Genomic DNA, 24,954 nt, shown 5'->3' with positions numbered 1-24,954 from the left:
CTACTCCGTCCCAGCTCCGACGATCCGGAGCTCTCCGAAGCAGATAGGCTTCTATTTTTCACGGATGTCGGAGCAAAGCCGCAGCAAGTTGGGCGGAGCAAGGCATGGAGTCAACAGGGCAGAGGTGTTTACAGCATTCAATATCAAGCCAGAGGACAAACATGTATGAGGAAAAGTTCATCATTGAAGTGGAAAACCACAAAATAATATATGACACGACACATCCTTTTTACAAGGACAACACCAAGCAAGTCCACCCCTCCTCTGCTTCTCCAGTTGGGAACAATGATCTTCTGCCCGTTTGTCGTTGTATTTATCCCACATACAAATTGTCTCGCGCGATTTCACCACGAGAACTTGTCGGTCTCGTCACTCTAGCTGTCTGGCGGAGCGGAGCCGTGACGTGTTGGTGGAGCACAGAGCACGTAGCAAAACCGGAGCACAGCCGCAACGCAACGCAAATGCCACCAGTGGAATCCTGGCGTGAGGGTGTGTCCCCATGCATGTCTTCAGTGCCTATGGCTCAGGTGGGGTGGTCAAAAATGGGCCTTTATGTGTGGAGTTTGCATGTTCTCCCATGATGCTCCCCCCCCCCCCCCCCCCCACACACACACACACACACTAAAGACACGCAAAAACATAACCAACGTGATTTTTATCGAATTAACCGTGCAAAGCGTTTCACCTGCACACACCGTTTTGCTCATAGCCTATGTTGTTGTTTTCCTCGTGAGGACAGCCTGGAGTAGAGGAGGAGTCATTCATTCATCTACCTCTTTCTCTCTCTCCCTATTCCAATGTATATATATATATATATATATATATATATATATATATATATATATATATATATATATATAATATATTTCTGTCTGCTCTTCTCTTTACTGTCTGTCTCTCTTCTTGAATTTCTAACTGTCTGTCTGTCTGTTCTGTCTGTCTGTCTGTGTGTCTGTCTGTCTGTTCTGTCTGTTCTGTCTGTCTGTCTGTCTGTCTGTCTGTCTGTCTGTCTGTCTGTCGTTCTGTTCTGTCTGTGTGTGTGTGTGTGTGTCTGTCTGTCTGTCTCTCTCTTCAGTATGGCATAGTGATTGACTCTGGCTCGTCCCGTTCCACCATCTACCTGTACGAGTGGCCGGGGAACAAGCAGAATGACACAGGCGTGGTGACGGAGGTGTGGCACTGCAGAGTTGCCGGTGAGTTATTTTCTCTCAAATGAGAGCAGAGTCACAGCTACTGTGTGTACAGCATAGTCTCAAATAGTAAGCGTAAAGTTAACTTAATTAGATATAATGAACAGAAAAAAAAATTCTTTTTTTTAAGCCTTTATTCAATTAAGTGAGAGAGAGAGAAAGAGAGAGAGAGAGAGAGAGAGAGGGAGAGAGAGAGAGAGAGAGAGAGAGAGAGAGAGAGAGAGAGAGAGAGAGAGAGAGAGAGAGAGAGAAAACACATTCAAGTCTATTTAGTGCGGGAATGTGAGAATGTTATTCCAGCCTGGCCTTGTGTCCACAGGTGACGGCATCTCGGAGATGAACGTGGACCCAGTTAAAGATGCTGCGTCATGGAGAGCCTTCAAAGTCTGCATGGACAACATCACCAAAGCCATTCCTGCTGACAAACACCAAAACACACCTCTGTTTCTGGGAGCTACTGCTGGAATGAGACTGCTCCAGTAAGAACGTTGAAAGAAGTGTCTTCAGTATAGCTAGCATACAGTGCAGGGTCACCAGATAAAACATTCTTACTGCACTCCTAGACCTACAGTAGGGCCTGTACTGTTCTGGCCCCAAGTTATGTTGTTTGTAGTCTGATTGACTGGAAGCAGGCTGCCATTGGCCTTGACTAGTGTCCTCTAGAGAGAGAGTGGCGTCAGCGGAGGACCAAAATGCGAGACTCATTAGCCAATGAACAGCCAGGAATGGGTCTCGCGCTACTTTTGCATGCTAAAATAAAGCTGATAAAGTACAATTTGATTCAAGGGATGAAAAACCCTTTCAGAGTACAACACAAACTGTCTATTTTGCTGCAACTCGACAGTGCTGCTTTTTTTTTACTCAAGAGTTCCACTTTCTACTTCCTGGGAAAAAAACTGGTCCATTGGAGTGAATGGAGATGTCGGAACTCTTCTATTATACGGCTCTGGCCTCGACCATTTCAGTCGGGAAGGGAAATCCCTTTCGCTCCCATGCCTCCGCCGCTGTGAAACAACAATGCTAGCTAGCAAGCTACATGCTGGAAATGGGATGTTTTGACGAAGATTTGCATCGTGCAATAGACCTTATTCGATTGACGTCACTCACGTACTGGCACACCCACCGCCACCATATTGTCGACATAGCACTGCAGTTCTCAAGTGACAGCCTATGTGGAGCAGCGTTTATAGACGGTTTTAACTTGACAACAAAAACATTCTAAATTGACCGCCCACTCACTTCCTGTTGCAGTGTTTGCTATATGGACATAAAAGAAAAAAAACATTCAAGTGCAGGACTGACCATTCCGTGAAAACCGTCTATACAGCTGAGCGGCGAAAACAAAAGTAACGATGTCGAGTGAATATTTCTGCAGTTTGCCGAATGCTGAGAAAAAGGAAGTGCTGTGGGGTTGCGCTCTGGTGAAAACCGTCTATAGGAAGCTAGCTGCCGTTAGCGTTACCTGTATCGTTCCAATTGTGTTCGGATGGTGACCTGCGTTAGGCATGGCTGTAGTAATGACAGCAATAAAGTCCCCGTGGTTTGTTTCTATCTCTACCGTCCACAGACGTGAAGGGAGCGAGACAGACGATACTTCAGCAGCACAGGAGATGTGTGGATAGTTAGTTGAGACAGGTGAAACTTTCTGACAGCTCCTCACAGCAAAGTCTGTTCACCTCGTTTTTTTGTTTATTTATTACAGGCATTAACGGCTGCATACAAATAACAACTGTGGGGTTTTTATTGCTGTCATTACCATTGCTATTTTGTAATGGAACAGAAACGACAATAAGGCTGTTACTAGTTGTCAGCTGCAGCGCTGTGTGCGCGCAGGACGGTATGTCAACAATATGGTGCCGTCCAGGGTTAGCGAATAAGGTCTATAAAGCAGACATGCTTGGTACTTTACAGATGTGACCTTGGTTTGACTTGGTTTACTTCCGTTGGGCAGTGGAAAACTGTCCCAAGTTTGACAGCTGTATTGCGCCTTGTGAGAGATTTTGGTAGATCAATTTGATTATACAAGGCATTCATGAGAATAAATATGTTATTGGTGTTGTTGCTATTGTAGTCAATGATAACGATGGGGATGATGATCAGTGTCGTAATGATGGATTATTCCGATTCCAATTTTGACCGCTCGCGATCCATTTCTGATCCCCTTTTCGACACCGACTCCAATCCTGATCCATCTTCTGCTTTGCCCCTCAAGTCTGCAGGACGAGCAGAGGTCCAATGAGATCATGACCAGCCTCAGAAGCTACCTGGGGTCTCTGCCCTTCATGTTCCAAGATGCCTCCATCATCACTGGAGAGGAAGAGGGCCTGTATGGGTGGGTCACTGTCAACTACCTCATGGGAAACTTCCTGGAGGTAAGCAAAACATGGCAGAAATGAACTGAAATGTCACATATAATACAGTGGCCTACATCGGTTGGTACATTCAGTAGATTGGTTTTTAGTAGTTCAGTCGGGAAAACTCACACTTTTGGATTTAAACTATTTATTTTGATGAGATGATGCAATATGGCAATCCAACTCTCTTCTAATAAGGATAGCAGTAGTAGGTTCAAGGTTCAAGGTTTTTATTGTCACATACAGCATCACAGTTGTAATGAGCAGTGAAATTAGGGCCGCAGCCACTCCAAGACTGTGCACATGTAGAGACAGACAAGACAACAGTACAGTCAAATTAGTTAAAAACATAGTGCAGTCAAATAGAGTAAGAACCAAATGCTAAGTTAAAAAGTTAAAAGTTAAAAATTTAAAAATTTAAATGAGGTAAAATTAGGTAAAAGCTAAGAGTTCACCATGCACATTCAAGTCTGGTCCAGTAGGGGGTTCCAACAATAGCACCGTAACAATAATATAGCAGCAATAAACATAATGCACTACAATGCTAAAATAATGCAAATGTATATAATGTGCTTGATCTTATACTATAACAATATAAATCTGCATATATATTATATACCTATTTATATGTAAACAGTAATAAGCAGCAATAATAATTATAGTGCAATACAATATAGTGCTATAGATTCATGTAAAGCATAGATCTAACTATATATATCATTATTACCACTATTATTATAATAGCCATATATATATATATATATATATATATATATATATATATATATATATATATATATATATATATTTTTTTTTTTTTTATATAATTAACGTTAGAAGTGCAACGCTCCTGCGGGGCGTGTTAGAAGGATAGGAACAAATGAAGTATATATATATATATATATATATATATATATATATATATCATCTAGACTGTAGACTGTAAACTGGGGGAAATGCGATTGGAAAGAAAGATGAGTCCAGTCTTCTTGTAGTCACCTTAATGTGCTGGGCCAAAGACTTGTTTTGCTTCAGCTGGTGTCTTGAAAACTCATATATTTTTTATCTATATCGTTGCAAAGTTTGACAGAATTTAAGGGGCAATACATTAATATGTAATATTTCCTTTGCTTCCATAGCACAAAATGCCTGCAGGTTGACATAGATATTCATATCATATCATCAGTGTTGGGGGTAACTCATTACAAAAGGAACATACTACATGTAATATATTACTTTTAGCAGTAACTCATTAATATAACGTATTACTTATAGGATTTCAGTAATATTATACCAGTTACTTTGTCAAGTAACTCAAGTTACAAATTGAGTTACATTTAATTAAATCAAAGCACATATTTCAAAAAGATACAATCATTTCCTAATCATTTCCTGTTTTTATGCAAATAACCACTATAGATGACAATAACAAAGGAAAAGAATAACATTTAGAATTTTGGACTGTTTACACTGACTTCAAGGCGGTTGAAATTATTTTTCGGGATGGTTCCGGGGCGGCGATGTCATTCTGCTGCTGCTGTTGTTTTGGTGAAAGTAATGCAAAAGTAGTGTAATAAGTAACGAGTTACTCTACACAGAAAGTAATATTGTAAAGTAACTTATTACTTTCAAATGAAAGTAACTAGTAATATGTAGTATATTACATTTTGAAAGTAACTTGCCCAACACTGCATATATATCATATCACTGAGCACAGAGATATCTGGCTTTCAAACCTCACTTTGCAGCCAGTAATGTCTGCTTTGGGACAAACTCCCTGCCGACTGTAACTTCAACACACTCCCTATTTCTTCCCACACACTCACATTTTCATCTGCTCAGCGATGGATGATGCTTCTTGTTCTCAAGCCAAAAAAACAAAGACAAAGCAGTATTATTAACATCTCTATTCCTCCTCACAGCTCGAAGGTCCTGGGTTCGATTCCCACCTGGGACGCTGTGAACACTGAAGGAATGCGTGCCCGTCCGCATGTCCTCGAGTGCCCACCGCCCGGGTGGGGTCGTCAAAAGGGCCTTTCTGTGTGGAGTTTGCATGTTCTCCCCGTGCCTCCCGGGGGCTTCCTTCATATAGGAACCAAAACATGCAATATCCTGGTCGCTAATGTGGTTCCTCCTCTGGTCGTTAAGGGCGCCTGTTCGGAGGGAGGGGAACTGGTTGGAATAGCGTGAACCTCCCACGTGCTATGTCCTACCGGTGAAGCTTCCGCTGTCAGGTGAAAAGAAGCGGCTGGCTAACTGCCCATGTCTCGGAGGAAGCATGGAGCCAGTTTCGTCTCTCCCCAGATCGGCAGAGGGTGGAGCAGCAACCAGGATAAATAAATTAAATTAGCACTAATGGGGGATAAAAAAATCGGGGGGGGGGGGGGGGGGGGAATTAACATCTCTATTCATAATCTCTATTGTAAAATGTGAATTTGTGTTATATCAGCAGTTTGTAGGCCACCATAATAAAAGGTCTGCAAAAGTTGTCCTTCTTCCATTGTGTTTGCAGAAGAACCTGTGGAACGCCTATGTCCGTCCTGACGGGGCAAAGACAGTGGGGTCCATGGACCTCGGCGGGGCGTCCACCCAGATCGCCTTTGCGGTCACAGACGGGGCCACGGGGACCGACTACATGCCGGTCCAACTGTACGGCTATCCTTACAACGTCTACACACACAGTTTCCTCTGCTACGGCAAGAACGAGGTCGAGAAGAAAGTTCTGGACAAAATAGTCAAGGTACCACACAGCTTGTCTTTGGTGTGTGTGTGTGTGTGTGTGTGTGTGTGTGTGTGTGTGTGTGTGTGTGCACAGATGGTATCTCTCAAGGATTCACTATGTTTCTATATAATCTGTCCTTGAGCTGCTAACCGGCAAAGGGAGACCAGTCAAGGATGCATTATGTCGTTAAGGATATTGATCATCCAGCTAGGCTGGGAGAAAATTCATTACTGTATCTCTGGTAGCTTGTAAGAAAATACTAACTTGAAGATCATAGTAATTAGAGGGAGAGATGCTATGAGAATATGTTATGAGTGTAAAAGTGCAGCACTGCTTGCGCATGCTAAAGGCCGTAGGCCAAAGGCCACGATGGTGCACTTCCATCGTTGAGTCCATCCTCACCTCCTCCATCACCGTCTGGTATGCTGCTGCCACTCTCAAAGACATCAACAGACTTCAGCGCATCATCCGCTGCGCTGAGAAGATAATCGGATGCAACCTGCCATCCCTCCAGGACCTGCACGCAGCCAGGACACTGAAGCGGTCTCGCAAGATCATGTCCGACCCCTCCCACCCTGGCCACAAACTCTTTAAGACACTCCCCCACGGCAAGAGACTGAGGTCTGCCAAGACCAGAACCACCCGCCACAAGACCAGCTTCTTCCCAACCGCCATCAGCCTCACCAACAAGGCCCGGAAACCCCTTCCGCCAAGGACCTCACCAACAACCCCCCCCCCCCGCCCCCCACACACACACACACACACACACACACACACACACACACACACACACACACAAACTACCTCCTCTTAAACTCAACTGAACTCCCCCCCCCCCCATAAAACTGGAACTCATATCTAATTTAATGCCTGTCTAACTGGGACTGTAAATTCATTCAATCCGCATAAAGTTGCTGTATCCAGATTGAGAGGACACATTGCATTTACACTTGTGTTCAATGTGTACACAATGCATCCCTGACCACCTCCGGAGGTGGTTTGGCCAATCAGATTGCAATCCATCTTCAATGCGTTTTGGGGGTGTTTACACCTTCAAGTGATAAAAGACAATCTGATTGCAATCTGATCACAGAAAACACATGTTAATGCCAGGTGTAAATGGCCCCAATGTGACGATATGTATCGTGGGGCAGAAAAATAAATTGTGATATTAGCTTAATTTCATCACGTATTAAATCGTATTGTGAGATAAGCACATTGTTCCATCATAAGAAACATTGTAAACAAATGGTACACTCCCCTCTTCCTCTCAGGGTTCCCACTGGTCCTTGAAATCAAGGTCTTGAAAGTTTTTGAAAATAGACATGGGTCATTGAAAGTGCTTGAATTTATAGATTGTGTGCAATAATAGATTTTCTTTTTACTTATCTGTAAAGTCCGCTAGTTCTCATTATAAAAATGTAATTGTAATAGTAATTAACATTGATATGTGTCTGTGTTGGGTCCTTGCCTTTCATCTCCCCTTCTCCACCTGCTCTTAACCCTCCAGGCATCGCAGGACCCCACCTACGTTCCCAACCCGTGCTACGCGGAGGGCTTCAACATCACCGTGAAGGCCTCGTTCATCTATGAAACGCAGTGCACAGAGAAGCCGGCCAACTACAACCCAGACCAAGACATCTTCATGGTGGGGGCTCCGGACTCGGACAAGTGCCGGAGCGTCGTCAAGTCCCTGTTTGACTTCACGAATTGCTCTGGAGCAGTTACTAACTGCTCCTTCAATGGCATCGAGCAGCCACCCGTCACTGGGGAGTTTATGGTAACCCACTGTGACACAAGCTGCACGCACACACAGACATATACTGTATAGGGTGCATTCATAATAATGAACTACAACTCTGTCTGTTGTCCCCTCAAGGCATATGCTGGATTCTTCTTCACTGCCAGGGCTCTGGGGATGAACAGAACCTCAGAGCTGGAGGGATTCGAGGCTGCAGTGAAGGAATTCTGCCACACACACTGGACAGTTGTACGTTTCTCAAATTTGCCTGCTGCTGCTACAGTGCAAAGGAAGGAGGCAGATTGAAGAGTAAAATAGATGTAATAACTAGTAATAGCTTTACAATGACTGGTCATTACGGAGTAATGCAAGTGTTTTTTTTACCAGTAATTGTATTGTAAGGTCTAGTCTAGTGGTTATTTTGTCTGCAATAACGGTACTTACAACACTGATAGACTGCTCATTGCCTGGTAATTACTGAGTAATATGCTATACAGGCAGAAAATGGCTTTTTTTTTTACCAGTAGTTGTATAATGAGTCATTATTTTATTTATTTATTTATTATATAATTGTTTTCTCCAATTTTTTCTCAAATTGTATTTGGCCAACTCACAAGTGTGCAGTCTTTTTGCTCCAATAATGCCACATTAAATCCCCCATGCTGTCCCAGGTCATTGCTCCACCCCCTCTACCGATCTGGGGAGAGTTGTAGACTAGCACCATGCTTCCTGCACAACATGTACAGTCGCCAGCTGCTTCTTTTCACCTGGCAGTGTGGAGTTTCACCAGCAGGACATAGCGTGTGAGAGGATCATGCTACCCCCCCCCCCCCCCCCCCCCGTCCCACCAGGCACCGCGACCTACCAGAGGAGGCGCTACTGCAGCGACCAGGACTCATACCCCACCGGCTTCCCACCCGCAGACACGGCCAATTGTGTCTGTAGGAACGTCTGACCAAGCCGGAAGTACCGCTACCGGGAATTGAATCCTGGTCTCCGCTAGGCGAGCGCTTTTACACCCCCCCTACTCGTTAGTTTTAAGCAGTGTTTGGAATAACGCCGTTTAAAAGAACGGCGTTAGGTAACGCCGTTATTTTTTCAGTAACGGGGTAATCTAACTAATTACTGTTTCCGTCGTTACAACGCCGTTATCGTTACTGAACGCTAAATGCGGTGCATTACTATGAAATGATTGAGTAAACTACCCGTAGCCTACACTAGTGTTGTCAAGTGAGGAGACCGGGTGGGTTAACATAACGAGATAAACGATTATGATTGGCTAAGGCAGAGTCATGTGTTTCATGGTAGCCAATCGGAGCCAGTGTTACACACGAGCCAGGAGTCAGGACACGGGCGACACACACACACAGACACACCAAACAGATTCGAGGAAGCAGCAGAAATGGCGAGTCCGGAGTAGAGAGCTGCGCGGGCCTGAAATTTCGGCCCGAGCCCTCCCCGGCCCGTGACATGCAGACCCGTGCCCGATCCAGCCCGTTGCGAGGCCCGAAGCCAATATTACGATATAATGACACATCTCTCTCCCTCTCTGTTCTGCGTGCTGCGTCGCCGCGCGGCCGTCCTGCGCAGCCTCTCTCTGTCTGTCTCTCTATTTGACTCTCTCTCTCTCTCTCTCTCTCTCTGTGTTCGGGAGCTGTCTGCTCGCTGTACATGGACGGACACGGCACAAACGGCTTGTTTTTTCTCTCTATCTCTCTTCGGGAGCTGTCTACAGCTACTAACGTCACGTGAGGGTCTGTCTGTGGCTGGGGGAGTGTCTGTGCACTCCTCCTCTTTGTCTGACTGTGCTCTGCTGTGTAAAATCAAGCGAGTACGCTAATACAACATTATTTAATTGAATTATTGAAACGGCCCGACCCCGGACCTATTAATTAAAAATAAATAAAAAACAAGCCCGGCCTCGGCCCGTTTTGGTCGGCCCGAGGGGCCCGTGAGGGTACCCTCAGGTTTGCAGCAATCCATGAAAATTTGGCATTTTCAAGGTGGAGATAACCCAAATAGTTACTTTCCCTGGTAACTAGTTACTTTTATTATAGAGTAATTCAGTTACTAACTCAGTTACTTTTTGGAACAAGTAGTGAGTAACTATAACTAATTACTTTTTTAAAGTAACGTTCCCAACACTGGTTTTAAGTAGTAAATTGTATGTATACCTGGTAAAATGTTCAAATGTACTGTAGTGGCCGCTGTTTCCATGCTAGCTGACTAGTCTCATGAGCTCGTGCAAATCCAGCATGCCTTGCAAGGTTAGAGTCGTTCTCTAACAATAACATCTTTGACACTACTGCAGAATTACCTCCCTGTGACCTGTAGTGGCCGCTGTTTCCAAGGAATAATAATAATTACAGATGAAGACTGGGAACTGCTGAAACAGCTGTCAACACGGCCAACAGCCATGTTGACAGGCACAAACAGACTCAGTTTGGGCTTGTTGTCACAGCAACGTGTTGTCTGTCTGCAGTCATTTTTATTTCTGCATTTCACATTCACTTCACTCAACTGTGGAGGAAATTATACTATAATAATATTCTATCCCTGACTCTATTCTCTTTTATGTGATCTTATCTCTCTGTGTGATTTTGCAAACCAGTTCTGTCATACCTTGGACCTGACCTGGAGAAAGATAGCTGCTAGGGGCTAAATTAATTGGTCCTCGTTAGCACAAGAAATTCCTTATCTCTGGAACTTTACCATTCTATTTGATCATGAGCCAAGTATGATATCATATCTTCAATTAAGGGGTCTAGAACTGCTGTTATGCGCCTTTTGCTTCATACACTTTGGGGGGGTGAATATCGGGTCTGTTTGCAAGCAATCAAAGACAACTCTTTCCTCCAAGTCTCTTAAATGACAGAGAACTTCCATCACATGAACATGCACCTCAGACTCTGATCTTTGTTTCTTCTGTCTTGCAGCTGAAGGAAGAGAAGCGTTGGATCTCTGAGCGATTCCTCAAGACGTACTGCTACTCTGGTCACTATGTGTTCACCCTGCTGGCGGACGGATACAAGTTCGACAAAGAGACCTGGAGAAACATCTACTTCCAAAGAGAGGTGGGTCAAAAAAGGAAAGATGGTAGACACTGTTGTATCTGAGCTGCAATAGAGAGGCTGGAGGCACCCTCTCTGCCTGTGATTGGCCTATAGCATCAAACGTTCATCCAATCACATTCGCTTGGCTATCCTGCGTCTCTTTCTACAGTCTGTGGTCAGACAGACAGCAGTTTCGCTTGCTAGCATGCATGAAAGACGCCACTGTGTGTTTATGTTTTTGATATAGTCTGGTCTCTGGTTTATACAGTAATGCTGCCGCTACTCTTGGCAGTGCACGTATGTAAAAAAATAAAATAAATAAAATAAAATATGAGTGGTTGTGAACGGCGAGAGACAATCATTTTTTTATCTCGTTTGAATTAATTCAAACTAGATAAAAAAAATGATTGTCTCTCGCCGTTCACCACCCTAACCCTTACATGGTTTTTCCATTTAAAAGATAGCTTTGTAAGTCAAGAAAGTCGCAGTTTGTCATAAAACGGTTGCACTATAAGTTATAAATCAGTTCAAGTGAAGTCATAGTCTCTCTCTCTCTCCCGCTAGGCCATGTCGGTGTTGGTGTGACCTATATTGTGCAAGACGAGAGAAAATGTTACGTTTGCGTTTTACGACAAACTGCAGCTTTCTTGACATGCAAAACACTTTTTCTTCAGCTTTTAAGCTTTTGGTGTGGTATGTGAAGGGTTCTGGTCAAAATCTCCACATTTAAGACCAATCTGTTACAATTGTACAAAGTGTATCATTTTCAGGCAGCAAAGTGCCCTCTATGGGTTCAAACCTGCTTTTTTTTTGCCTCCAACCAAAATGTCCCAAATGTGGCTGTCTGTTATGTCACGGCCTCCATGTCATTATTACTGTAGTTCACACCAGGAGAGTTGCAACATCTCGATTCACTCCAATGGACCCGTTTTTAGCACAAGCCCTTTAACAGCGCAAGGCATCGTGGGTAATCGCCTACTGTGGCTAATGTTAGCGGCTAGTTAGTTATGTTACATGGCAGTAAAACGCCACTGAATGACCAAATTGATATAGCTTTTAGCCATTTCGAGTAACACTGTTTCCATACGGACGACCGGCGTTGGTTAGTTGTGTATAATGTGGCTATATTTATAACGTACTCTATCTCTGATACACTCTGATATCATGTGTTTTCCTCTATGCGCGGAAAAGTGTCATGGCGCCGTTTCCGGTTTATTTTTCCAGTCTGAAACAAACAATGTTCTGAACACAGCCAAAGAGTGTAGTGAGACAAGAGGAGACACTCTTCTGCTTCTTTTATTTGTTTTGTTTTTTTAAATCAAGCAGCAGCCATTTTGTCACATATCTGGGGGGGTAAGTTCCCATTTAAAGTGAGGAAAAATCACATGTGGACTTCATGGCACAATTCCAACAGGATTTAAAAAAAAGAGTATTTCGCCGTTCACCGACATTGATATTTTGGTTCGTATGCTGAAGCAGGAAGTAGGAAGACTTTGACTCTATTCACTTGAATTCCAGGAATATTGTGCTCTAAAGATGACGTTAGTGGGGTCGAGGCTGTTACGTCCTGAAACCCACATAGGTTGCGCCAGCCGTAACCTATGTGCGATTCGAAATAACGCATCCGAGATAGAAACGTTATGAATATAGCTACGTTATAAACAACAAACTAACGCTGGTGATCCGTATGGAAACAGTGTTACTCGAAATGGTTAAAAGTTATATCAATCGAATTTGGTCATTCAGTGACATTTTACTGCCATATAACATAACTAACTAGCGGCTAATATTAGCCACAGAAGGCAACTAGCGCTGAACCGGAAGAACAAATACGTTTGCGTTGAACGCGGAAGAGAGAAAAAGTGGGCGTGGTGAATAAGGTGAATAGGAAGTCATTAAGAAGACAGAAATCAAAGATAATTTCTTCCCATTAGACACTGTGCTACTCTATTCTATCTGCTGCATGCTCTATCATGTATTCTCTATTGTTGCAACAAAAGCTCTCACATTAGACAAAGAGTGAGAGAATAATATGAGAAAATACATCAATATGACAATAGGTTTTGGGCTGTCCTTGGGCTGACACGTTGCAGCACATTAAAGGAACACTCCGCCCATTTTCAACCAGCTTTGTATCATTAGAACATCAGTAGTATATCAGAAAACTGTAAACGGTTTTGAAAGTCTGTCATTTAATTGGACAGTTATTGAGTGTTAAAGTGTGGACCAGTGACATCACTGGTCCACACTAACTCAAATTAATAACTCATTAACTCAAATCAACTCTCAATAACTGTCAAACTAGATGAACGATGAATAGTTTGACAGTTATTGAGAGTTGATTTGCTCCCCGTGCTAAGCGGATTAAACCACACATTGGGAGCTATGCATGCAGAGACGGATGCCTCTCATACTCATCATCAGACAGACAGACAACAGACAAAAAAAGTCGATGCCAGAGTGATTTATTCCATGCCTGCACCCTGGGGACACCGAGGCTCTTTCAACAATGGTGGTCCCTCAGTAGAAGGAGATTCCCAGGCTGACATTCAGTCCATTACTCATGTCGGGTAACAAGAAAGTAGCCCTCCAGAAACAAGTTACACATCACAGTCACTGTTTCCAAATAGCACATGATTATAATGACCCTTTATGACTCATTCACTGAAAACAAGGGGCTTCCCTCACTGGGCCTGGGGCTATCCCCCCACATTCCACAAGCTGTTAACAAGCCAGATACTGTGCTGCTGTGCCCGCTCCTGCCTCTGGGGGGATCTGGAGCGGGACACATGGATATAGCTCCTTTAAGAGGACGTTACAAAGCAGACACACTGTACTACAGAGAAACCAGACGGCTGTTCTGAGTCACGTACGGCCCCGGGGATCGGTTCAGTTTGTCACGACAGGCCTGTTTTGACACTGTTGACTTCAGGGGAAATCCAAAGTGTTTCTAACAGTCACTTTGATCCGTGTCTCAAACGATGCCGTGTCGGGTCGTTGAATTTAATAAGGGAATTTGGACTGGAAAATCCTCGAAAAGTCCTTGAATTTCATGACATTACGTCATTTGGCACGCAGACGCTTTTATCCAAAGCGACTTACAATTATCACATTTTGTCAACAGTAGAGAAATCAATTTTGCAACACAATCTTATGACAGCTGCAACTTTTGAAGGAATAAAGTAGCACCTGTAGAAAGTATATTGAGAAGGATGTTTTCATCTTTAAGAAGGTGTGGGAAATCTGTAGAACAAAATGACAAAAGTGAATCTTCCTCTTTTCTCTCCCCTCGTCTCCTCTCCTCTCCTCTCCTCTCCTCTCCTCTCCTCTCCTCTCCTCTCCCCTCCCCTCCCCTCTCCCCTCCCCTCCCCTCTCCTCTCCTCTCCCCTCCCCTCCTCTCCTCTCCTCTCCTCTCCTCCCCTCTCCTCTCCTCTCCCCTCCCCTCCTCTCCTCTCCCCTCCCCTCCTCTCCCCTCCTCTCCTCTCCTCTCCTCCCCTCTCCTCTCCTCTCCCCTCCCCTCCTCTCCTCTCCCCTCCCCTCTCCCCTCTCCTCCCCTCCCCTCTCCTCTCCCCTCCTCTCCTCTCCCCTCCTCTCCTCTCCTCTCCCCTCCTCTCCTCTCCCCTCCCCTCCCCTCCCCTCCTCTCCTCTCCTCTCCTCTCCCCTCCCCTCCTCTCCAGGTGAAGGACACCAGTGTAGGCTGGGCCCTGGGCTACATGCTGGGCATGTCCAACATGATCCCGTCCGAGGCGAAGACGATCCTCCCCATGGCGGGACCCGTCTTCTCCGGCCTCATCTTCCTCTTCTCCGCTCTCACCATCATCACCGTCGTCTTCCTCTGCATCCTCCTCGTTCGCACCTGCTACTGAAGTGGTCAGAGGTCAAAGCAGCTACAACACTCACAAAAGGGACCCCCGGCCTGTCATTGTAAGCCTCGACCACCGCTGTAGCCGGGAGGAGCTACAGTAACATGTGACCAGGTTCTCCAATGGAAAGTTAATCATGAATGTTCATATCTTTTTTGAGCCCGGAGCCATTGAATGACAAACCAGTGAAGTGGCCAAGAGACTGAAAGCACCCAGCTTGTATATATCCTGCTAGCATCTTCGGCTTGAGATGGGACATTCAGTTACTGTTCTGAGATAGTTTTCTTCCACTTGGTAGATAGTAAACATAGATTTATCTCTAAAACAAGTATAAAACAAGCCCAAGTTGATTTTGCACTTCAGGTACTGTATACTCCAGCTAGACTAAAGTAATGGGATACATTTTTGGGGGGTATCAATCAACTTTTTCAGAATCTGCCATATGCACTAGACATGGCGGTTTTAAAGTCAAAGAGGTGATATTGTAGCAGTCTGTGCGGTGTGAATTGAGGGGTTGCATAGACTAGTCGACGAAACAACACGTCAATGTTACTACCACGAGTCAACGTTACTACCACGAGTCAACGTTACTACCACGAGTCAACGTTACTACCACGAGTTACTACCACGAGCAAGGGCGGACTGGGATCATAATTCAGGCCGGGCATTAGATACCAAGCAGGCCAGGCCGATATAGGCCGATGTGCGCGCCGGCGACCTTTGTCGCCGCCGAAAAATTTGGGCCGTTTGAAGCCCAATTTGGCCGTTTGAAGCCCAATTTGGGCCGTTTGAAGCCCAATTTGGGTTGTTTGAAGCCAGATTTGGGCCGTTTGAAGCCCAATTTGGGCTGAGTCCTATTTTACAATGAGATGCACCCACTTTAATCCTGAATAAAGTAATAAAACCACTAGTAAACCAATAGGCGGCGCCTGGCCTGCTGTTCAGTGAGTGGCCTGACTGCGGGCACCAACATTTTTTTTTTTTTTTGCAGGCCAGGCCAGGCCACCGGGCATTTGCCCGACGTGCCCGATTATGCAGTCCGTGCCTGACCACGAGTCAACGTTACTACCAACACCTACCTGGTTTGAGACTTGCTCCCCCCCTGGGCAGCAGCCTGCCAGACCTGCTCTTCTTATCTTGTGTCTCTTTCCAACCTTTTCTATGGGCCCATTTCTAAAGTAGTAAGCGATGTTATTAGGCTTAGAGCAATGTGGATTTGCACATTCTTGATTGTTTTTCTTGCCATGGGAGTTACTTGTTGCGAGTTCAGTACAGGGATCGGTTCCTCCTCTTGACAGTGTGGTGTGACCCACGGCACCAGACCTGAAATCCCTAAGGAGCTGCTGAGGGGGAAATACGGGTTCTGCAGAGCCCAGAGGAGAAGATGGTTAAGGAAGAGGAGAGACGTACAAAAATACACGCTTTCTATCCAGAGTTTAGCCAGCTTCCAGTTGGTGCGTGCGGGAGTTGCAGTGAGAGCTGCATGATGAAATGTCACAGTGAAATAACGTGCAGGCCGGCCATCAAACTGTTAGCAGAAATGGTGGTATTATGAGCTTGGATATATCATATTTACCAGTGGTGACGTGGTAATTACGACAGCACACCGTTCAAGTGCTCTGGGTCGGAAAGAGCAACAAACATGGACGCTTGTTCTCTCGTGGCTGGTGTTTTCTTACTAACAGCAAGTAGTGGGTCATTATGGTATAGCTACATAGGCCATAATGTGCAAGTACTAAAAATAAATGATAGCTATGAACAGAATAACAAAATATATCACTTTTTACAGTCTTTTGGTGCCACGGACTTCATACTTTCCGCCATTGTTGTAGTCCCGGAAACCTCAAGCAACGTCACATCGGAAACTCATGTAGCATCGACATGTCCGAAATTCCCACTCGTAAATACGATATTGAAGGGCCGTTCATGTGCGTACAACTCGTAAACACATTAAATACGATGTATCCGAGGAGCACATGAACGCACGATAAGTTCATTACGAGAGAGATGTTCACATTCCTCGCGCGTTGCAGGCTGCTGCCATCAACTCAGTGACCAAGACTCGTTTTTTTTTAACTTGCACTGCTGCACGTGACGGATAGTCGTCATCGACTTGACTTTATTGGTAGAAAGGTCGACTTAAAAAAAAACAGGAGTCGTGCAACCCCTAGTGTGAATATCCCGAAAGAGTGGCAACACACACACACACACGCGCACACACACACACACACGCATGCGCACAGAAGCACGTGACTCACTTTGTCCATTCACTTCCATGCACTCACCTACTGATTGTGATTGTCACTGTATTACATTTGCACTGAACGTGTCTTCTTTGTATGAAAATGCTTTACCATGGCTTGTGCACAATAATATTCACTATGTACTTAATGAACATGTCCCTATCATGTAATACAGTATATTGACACCGTGTAAGTACAAAGTATACAAACCCTTTGTGTACTAAAATAAGAACAAGAAATAAGAATAAGAAAGTAAGTCAACATTACAAGGTGTTTAGTTTCATTTCTTTGACATGGTCTATATAGCCTACGTAGCCACGATTTAGCCCACTTCTAGCCAAAACATTTTCAGTGAGATGGATAATATCCCGTCATGTTTCGGGCAGTGGGCAGCTGCTTAGCAAAAATGGACTGTTATAGTGGTGCAACTCTGTTGTAATTTTTATTTTTCAGCACATCCGATTTGAACGTTTTGTTGTGTGGTATTTGTAATTACCTTTCTCACAAGAGAAGCGACTCAACTCCTGATCCAGTCACTTATCATCTCTCGCCTGGGCTACTGCAACGTGCTCCTGGCCGGCCTAACTGCCACCGACAACCGACCGCTTCAGCTCATTCAGAACGCTGCAGCCCGTCTGGTATTCAACCAACCCAAATTCTCTCACGTCACTCCCCTCTTCCAGGACCTCCACTGGCTTCCCATCTCGGCTCGCATCAAATTCAAGACACTGGTACTGGCCTACAGGGCACTACACCAGTCAGCTCCCCTGTACCTGCAATCTATGGTCAGGTTCCAAACCTCTCAGCGCTCCCTTCGCTCCTCCACCAGTGCAGGTCGCCTCGCCCCTCCTTCGCTACGGGGGCTCAAAAGTCGCTCATCCCGATCTCGACTCTTCTCGTCCCTGGCACCTCAATGGTGGAACGAGCTTCCACCTTCGGTCAGGACGGCTGAATCACTGCCGATCTTTCGGAAAAGACTAAAGACACACCTTTTCAGGCTCCATCTGGGCCCTTCTTGATCTAACTTCTTTCTCTCTCTTTCTAAAAAAAAAAAAAAAACTACTAACCTAAACTAAACTTGTACCACTGTTCCTTCAGAAGTTGTAGTTGTCATAGACTGTGCTCCATAGTTGATTGCTCTATTGCTGACAAAAATGTGTTATTGTAAGTCGCTTTGGATAAAAGCGACTGCCAAATGGCGTAATGTAATGTAATGTAATTATGTTTTGGGACGATTTTCATGAAGTCCTTAAAGTGTATTATAATATAGAGTATTATTGTATAGTCATACTTTATAGGTTCACAGGTTAATGCACATGATTTAAATTAAAGTGTTACAAAAAAGTCAGTGGAGGATTTTAGGAAGGTTATGAGGAACATGTTGCGTTGAGGATCTTGTGCATGTGGCTGTTATCTGTGTCCTGGATGCTGTAGATACACTTTCACTGTGTGTACATACTGTAGGCATCAAATCTGACTTTTCATTCTTTGCAGGTTATTTATACAGCCATAAAAAAGATGTGTGATCCTGCAAAAATATCTTTACACTACAACCTTCTCTGAGCAATTCAGAGGATTCCACTGGCAGAGAAAACACTTGATACCATAGTTAGGGATCACACACGCACGCACGCACAAACACACACACACACACACACACACACACACAGTAATGTTAACAAATGAGGGACATTGTTTCAATATAAATTAAATCATTCTGAAACATTTTATATAAAAAAGAGTTGATGGGACATCATTAAAGTCAGCATGGTTGAAACACCTGCAAATGTGTAATTATGTACATTGTATTCTACTTGGGGAGCATTGACAATAACGTGCTGGCTCCATCTCAGAGAATGATGCATGATTCTCATCTGATGCACTGACTGTATTATTGGTGTTTTGATTATGGCTAATAATAACTCCATATGTAACATATCTAATAAAAACAACTAATAACAGTGGATGTCGTTGGCTGCTCTATGAGATGCCGGTGTGTTGGGCTGTATGCTGAATAAACAGAATAATACAATATTACTAATCCACTAGCGATGAAATCAGTTGAGCTACATTGTTCCCACACCTTTTTTTATTTTCAGTTTTATATTAATACTTAACACACCTTCTTAAACATTTCCCTCAATTTCAAGGACCCAACACGGCATATTTTGAGATACAGATCAAGGTTCAGGACTGTTACAACAATGAGAATTTGTTATGAGAACTAACAGGCTTTACAGAAGATGTGCTGTGTTGCACTTGAAGTAACTTCAATTTCAATTCTTGCATGAAATATATAAATTCATCCACTTTCAATGACTATTTATATCTATTTTCAAAAACTTTCAAGACATTGATTTCTTCCTCAAATTCACAAACGTTCAAGGTTTTCAAGGACCCCTGGGAACTCTGTTAATAGTAAACACACACACACACACACACACACACACACACACAGACTGTTTCTCTATCTACTTGATTTTTCTGTCACTTGTTGCTTCTCTCTCTCCCCTCTTTCTCTCCCTCCCTCTCTTTCTCTCTCCCCTCTCTTTCTCTCCCTCCCTCTCTCTCTCTTTCCCTCTTTCTCTCTCCCCTCTCTTTCTCTCCCTCCCTCTCTCTCTCTCTTTCCCTCTTTCTGTCTGACACATTTATTATTTGTATTGTTTATTTTCTGCCACAGTTTCTCTCATTTCTCTTAAGTTGTTTGTCTTTCATTCAGCTGGAGAGAGGCTGGCTGTGTTTCTGCTTTAAGTTCATGGTTGTATGTAGGCTATATTGTGTATGTGTCATTATATGTTGTGTGAATAAAATAAAAAATATACGATGAAGCAAAACATGCAGTTTTCAGTAAGGTCAACTTTGGCACAATGGGATCTGTTCTCTTTAAGATGAGGGTTTGTGTGGAGCAATGTCGCCCTCTGGTGGATTAAACAGGCCACTACAGCATGTGTGCAGGCTGGCTGGCTTTGTTGTTTCTACTCTGAACGTAAAGGAGCGTCCTGCACGAGATGGAGTAGCTCTGTTAGCGCGCGCCCAAGAGAGAGAGAGAGAACGAGGGGGAGAGAGAGACTCGCGCGCCCGAGAGAGAGAGAGAGAGAGAGAGAGAGAGAGTGAGAGAGACTCTCGCGCTCTCTAGTGCGCGCGAGTCTCTCTCTCTCTCTCTCTCTCTCTCTCTCTAGTGCGCGCGAGTCTCTCTCTCTCTCTCTCTCTCTCTCTCTCTCTCTCTAGTGCGCGCGAGTCTCTCTCTCTCTCTCTCTCTCTCTCTCTCTCTCTAGTGCGCGCGTCTCTCTCTCTCTCTCTCTCTCTCTAGTGCGCGTGAGTCTCTCTCTCTCTCTCTCCTTCAGTCTCAACCTGCTTTACTGGCTTGTTGACAAGAACATTCCTGTGTTGCCAAAGTGAACGGATGAAAAAGAGAATCAATAAAAGACAAATATATTTCAGGGAAATCAAAACAAAGAAATAGAAGATAGAAAAGTGAGCATAAGATTGTCAAGACAAAGTAAATACAGTGAGTCATGTGTCATATAAATCCATACAAACAATGCAGACTACATGAACATATACATGACATCATATGAAAGCAGAGACAGAAGACAGTTTGTAATAATTCTGTGATGTAAAGTTCTACATTGTTGCTGTTATGATGTCATCAGAGACACATTTAGCTGCTAAGTGCTTCACATGAGTACTTAGTGCTTAGTAGATACTGTACATGAAGGCCAATCAGAGGCTCAGTCACATCTTCAACCAATCACACACTAATGTCAATCAACAGTTACATGTTGCTTGATTTTCATCACTCAACTGATTTAACAACAGAGCAATAATACACTGCTTTATTTAAAGACAACAATAATGACATATTCAAGTCAACAAGTTCTGTTTCAAACTATACACATCAAACATTCTTCATTTATGTTGATCATTTTCAGACTAAAATGTCTGTTCTTGTTGTATGTGATGTTAAAACTCTGTCCAGTTACTGTTCTCACACACACACACACACACACACACACACACACACACACACACACACACACACACACACACACACACACACACACACACACACACACGCACACACAGAGAGATCATGTCTGTTCACAACCACATGAGCAATGAACTTGCATGCAAACACTATTGTGACTTTAGGTGTTTGTGTTTGGTCACAGTGTGTTTCTGTCTCACTCTATCTGACACAGAGACACTGATGAGTCACCATCAGACAGATAGAACCCAGGGTAAAGTGGTTCAGTGAATTTGGACTGGAAAGTGTGGAGGTGAATCAGTTTGTCAGAGGAAACTGTGTAGAAGGACAGAGAGCCAGCAGGCCCGTCAAGATACACTGCGACTCTGTTAGAGCGAGAGGAGGAGGGGGGAGGTATGTCTGTGTGTCTGTTATTGTGCCAGGCTCTGTAACCATCATCAGAGCAGTACAGCCTCCAGGACTTTTCATTCCATCCAAGCCTGCTGTCAACACCCCCTCCTCTCCTGCTGATTCCTCTGTAAGTCACTCCTATCTCAACCCCTCCTTTCCTCTCGACCTCCCAATAACAGCGACCAGTCAGACCATCTCTACACAGCAGCTGAGCCCAGCGGTCAAATCTCTCTGGGTGATCAGGATATGGCTGCTCCTCTTCCACCCTCGTCACCTTTCTGTTGTCTTCAGACAGGAGGAGGTTTCTCTCTGCTGTGTTTGGATCCAGTGTGAGATCACAGGCATCTGATGAGACAACAAGACTCGTTACAGGAGCAGCTTCTCATCTAATAAACATGTTTGTTTGTTTGTTGATTTATTGACAGTTCATTTCTCAGCAGTTTGATGATGTCACATGATGTCAGCCATCTTCCTGACTCACAGGATGTGAATGAATGGACGTCACAGACTGTGCTGTAGATGCACTTTCCTTCTCACTAGTTGAATGTGTTGCTTTGTTTTTATGAATCAAACTAAATAAAATACACACTTACATTTACTCACAGCTTCAACTTTACAGCTTTTCAACCACTGTACTCCAGCATGTTCCACACTGGAGGAATAAACAGGGAAGAAGTCAGACCAACAGATTCTCTTTAATGATGGAAACATGGACATTTAACACGTTAAGTGCCATAGCCGAGATATCTCGTCTTACATAATCCAACGCTTGAGTGCCAGAGCCGAGATATCTCGTCTTACATAAACATTTTTTTTTTTTGACGGTGGGACATCAATCAACAACTTTTACATCTTCGAGATCACTATTGGAGCAAGAGAATGTGTATAATCTATTTTACCGACCACTAAGTGGCGACAGTGCTCTCCTGACTAGAGGAAGGCAAGCATTTTTTTAACTTGTCACGCCATTCTCACCCCAGCCATTCTCATGAAAATGGATGGGGGAAAACGCTTTCGTTTTCGCGCTGATTGCTGGCGATGCGGGATTGCAAATTTACATAATAGATTACAGGTGGAACACACTTTGAAACACGCAGCATAAATATGACCAGAATCGCAAAAGCTTCTCTCAACCAAAACTCCAAGAAGCGAGCGAGTCCATCCCGACTTCCTCAAACAGCGGCCGCGCAGCCACAGGCACAGGACAGCAGCAAAGCACTGGTGACAAGCTTGTGACGGCCGCTGCAGCCAAGAAGAACGCCCACGGAGGGAGGAGTTGAAGCAACTCTCCCTCTCGCTCTCTCCCTCTCTCTCTCTCCTCTCTCTCTCTCTCGAGAGAGAGAGGAGAGAGAGAGAGAGAGAGAGAGGAGAGAGAGAGAGAGAGAGAGAGAGAGAGCGCACAGAGTGGGAGACAAGGGCACCCATAATCACAGGCACGTGAGGTGGTTCTAAAAATCCATTTATCTCCAAACTCTCTGAAAATCTCTGAAACCATGCTGTACTCAACGGCTAATATCTACATAACTACTAACTCTGCAAACTAACTCTTTTAGACAGAGAAAGCACACATTCTATTAGTTATTTTGAGATGATTGGTGTTCACGAATTCTTAACAGAAAATAATCCTCGGCTCTTGTAAAATGAGCCAGAATCCTCAAAAAAAACCCTGGCACAACTTACCTACAGGTTGAAAAAATGGCTGGCACTCAATGTGTTAAGAACCTTCAATATGAAGGATTTTCACTCATATCCTCCATTAAACATGAAACATATTCCTCATCTTCTCAGTGTGACAGAGACAATGTGTGTGACTCTCAGTCTTCTAGCAGATGTTGTCTCTTCATACCTGAGAGTCTCCAGTCTCCAGGTTGGATCCTTCAGTCCAGCAGAGAAGAGCTTCACTGAGGCTTCTGGATGATTGTAGCTCAGGTCCAGCTCTCTCAGATGGGAGGGGTTGGAGCTCAGAGCTGAGGCCAGAGAAGCACAGCCTTCCTCTGAGAGCATACAGTAAGACAACCTGCACACACACACACACACACACACACACACACACACACACACACACACACACACACACACACACACACACACACACACACACACACACACACTTAAATGGGGTCTGCAGCCTGACAGACTGTTTCTCTCTTTCCATCTACTTCTTTTTTCTGTCACTTGTTGCTTCTCTCTCTCCCTCTCTTTCTCTCCCTCCCTCTCTTTCTGTATCTCCCTCTTTCTCTCTTTCCCTCTTTCTCCCCCTCTCTTTCTCTGTCCCCCTCATTCTCTCTCTCCTTTTCTTTCTCTCCATCCCTCACTTTCTCTCCCTCCACCTCTTTCTGTCTCTCCCTCTCTTCTGTCCCTCCCTCTGTTTCTCTCCTTCTCCCTCTTTCTGTCTCTCCCTCTTTCTGTCTTTCCCTATATTTCTCTCTCTCCCTCCCTCTCCCTATCTTTCTCTCCCTCCTTCTCTTTCTCTCTCTCCCTCTTCCCCATCTCTTTCTCTCTCTCCCTCTCTTTCTCTGCTCCCTCTCTTTCTCTCTCTCCCTCTTCCCCCTCTCTTTCTCTCTCTCCCTCTTCCCCCTCTCTTTCTCTCCCTCTCTTTCTCTGCTCCCTCTCTTTCTCTCCCTCCCCCTCATTCTCTCTCTCCTTTTCTTTCTCTCTCTCTCTCCCTCTTTCTCTCCATCCATCCCTTTCTCTCCCTCCACCTCTTTCTTTCTCTCCCTCTCTTCTGTCCCTCCCTCTGTTTCTCTCCTTCTCCCTTTTTCTGTCCCTCCCTCTCTTTCTCTCCGCCCCCCTCTTTCTCTCTCTCTTCCTCTCTCCCCCCTCTCGTTCTCTCTCTCCCTCTCTCTTTCTCGCCCTCCATCTCTTTCTCTCTGTCCTTCTCTTTCTCTCTCCCTCTCTCCCCCTCTCTTTCTCTCTCTCCCTTTCTTTCTCTCCCTCCCTCTCTTTCTGTCCCTTCCTTTCTCTCTCTCCCTTTCTCTCTCTCTGAGGGGGGCAGTCTGTACTGTGGAGGAGGAGGGGCTGAGGGGGGCAGTCTGTACTGTGGAGGAGGAGGGGCTGAGGGGGCAGTCTGCACTGTGGAGGAGGAGGGGCTGAGGGGGGAAGTCTGCACTGTGGGGGAGGAGGGGCTAAGGGGGGCAGTCTGCACTGTGGGGGAGGAGGGGCTGAGGGGGGCAGTCTGTACTGTGGAGGAGGGGCTGAGGGGGGCAGTCTGTACTGTGGAGGAGGAGGAGCTAAGGGGGGCAGTCTGCACTGTGGAGGAGGAGGGGCTGAGGGGGGCAGTCTGCACTGTGGAGGAGGCGCTGCTTTTTGTATCCATGAAGTGGATACTGAGCGCTATCTTGCATTACAGTATAACTGTATATATCAACCTGTCATGTTATCATCCTGTGTGTTTCTTATGTGTATGCATT

The 24,954-nt window shown here is 44.7% G+C and overlaps 2 protein-coding genes across 2 annotated transcripts in view; one reads left to right on the top strand and one right to left on the bottom strand.

Moving 5' to 3' along the window:
* LOC310799947 (ectonucleoside triphosphate diphosphohydrolase 3-like) overlaps positions 1 to 14,926 on the top strand; it is a gene marked incomplete at its 3' end in the record, with an annotated part of 29,373 nt that extends 14,447 nt beyond the window's left edge. Inside the window, exons 3-10 of the mRNA XM_083662556.1 lie at positions 1,076 to 1,193; positions 1,510 to 1,669; positions 3,403 to 3,562; positions 6,057 to 6,284; positions 7,777 to 8,046; positions 8,146 to 8,256; positions 10,944 to 11,081; positions 14,738 to 14,926. Coding sequence (XP_083518682.1) covers positions 1,076 to 1,193; positions 1,510 to 1,669; positions 3,403 to 3,562; positions 6,057 to 6,284; positions 7,777 to 8,046; positions 8,146 to 8,256; positions 10,944 to 11,081; positions 14,738 to 14,926 — 1,374 coding nt within the window. The remainder of the gene's footprint in view (positions 1 to 1,075; positions 1,194 to 1,509; positions 1,670 to 3,402; positions 3,563 to 6,056; positions 6,285 to 7,776; positions 8,047 to 8,145; positions 8,257 to 10,943; positions 11,082 to 14,737) is intronic.
* Positions 14,927 to 20,676: 5,750 nt separating this feature from the next.
* The window catches only part of LOC310799943 (NACHT, LRR and PYD domains-containing protein 12-like), a gene marked incomplete at its 5' end in the record, with an annotated part of 149,267 nt that continues 144,989 nt past the window's right edge, over positions 20,677 to 24,954 (bottom strand). Inside the window, 3 exons of the mRNA XM_083662552.1 lie at positions 20,677 to 21,889; positions 22,138 to 22,196; positions 23,391 to 23,561. Of these exons, the coding sequence (XP_083518678.1) occupies positions 21,351 to 21,889; positions 22,138 to 22,196; positions 23,391 to 23,561 (769 nt within the window). The 3' untranslated portion in view covers positions 20,677 to 21,350. The remainder of the gene's footprint in view (positions 21,890 to 22,137; positions 22,197 to 23,390; positions 23,562 to 24,954) is intronic.

Source organism: Poromitra crassiceps (assembly GCF_964638095.1).
Source record: "Poromitra crassiceps genome assembly, chromosome: 29".
Taxonomy (NCBI): Eukaryota; Metazoa; Chordata; class Actinopteri; order Beryciformes; family Melamphaidae; genus Poromitra; species Poromitra crassiceps.
Note: the sequence above shows the minus strand (reverse complement) of the source record. Positions and strands in the feature narration are given on the sequence as shown.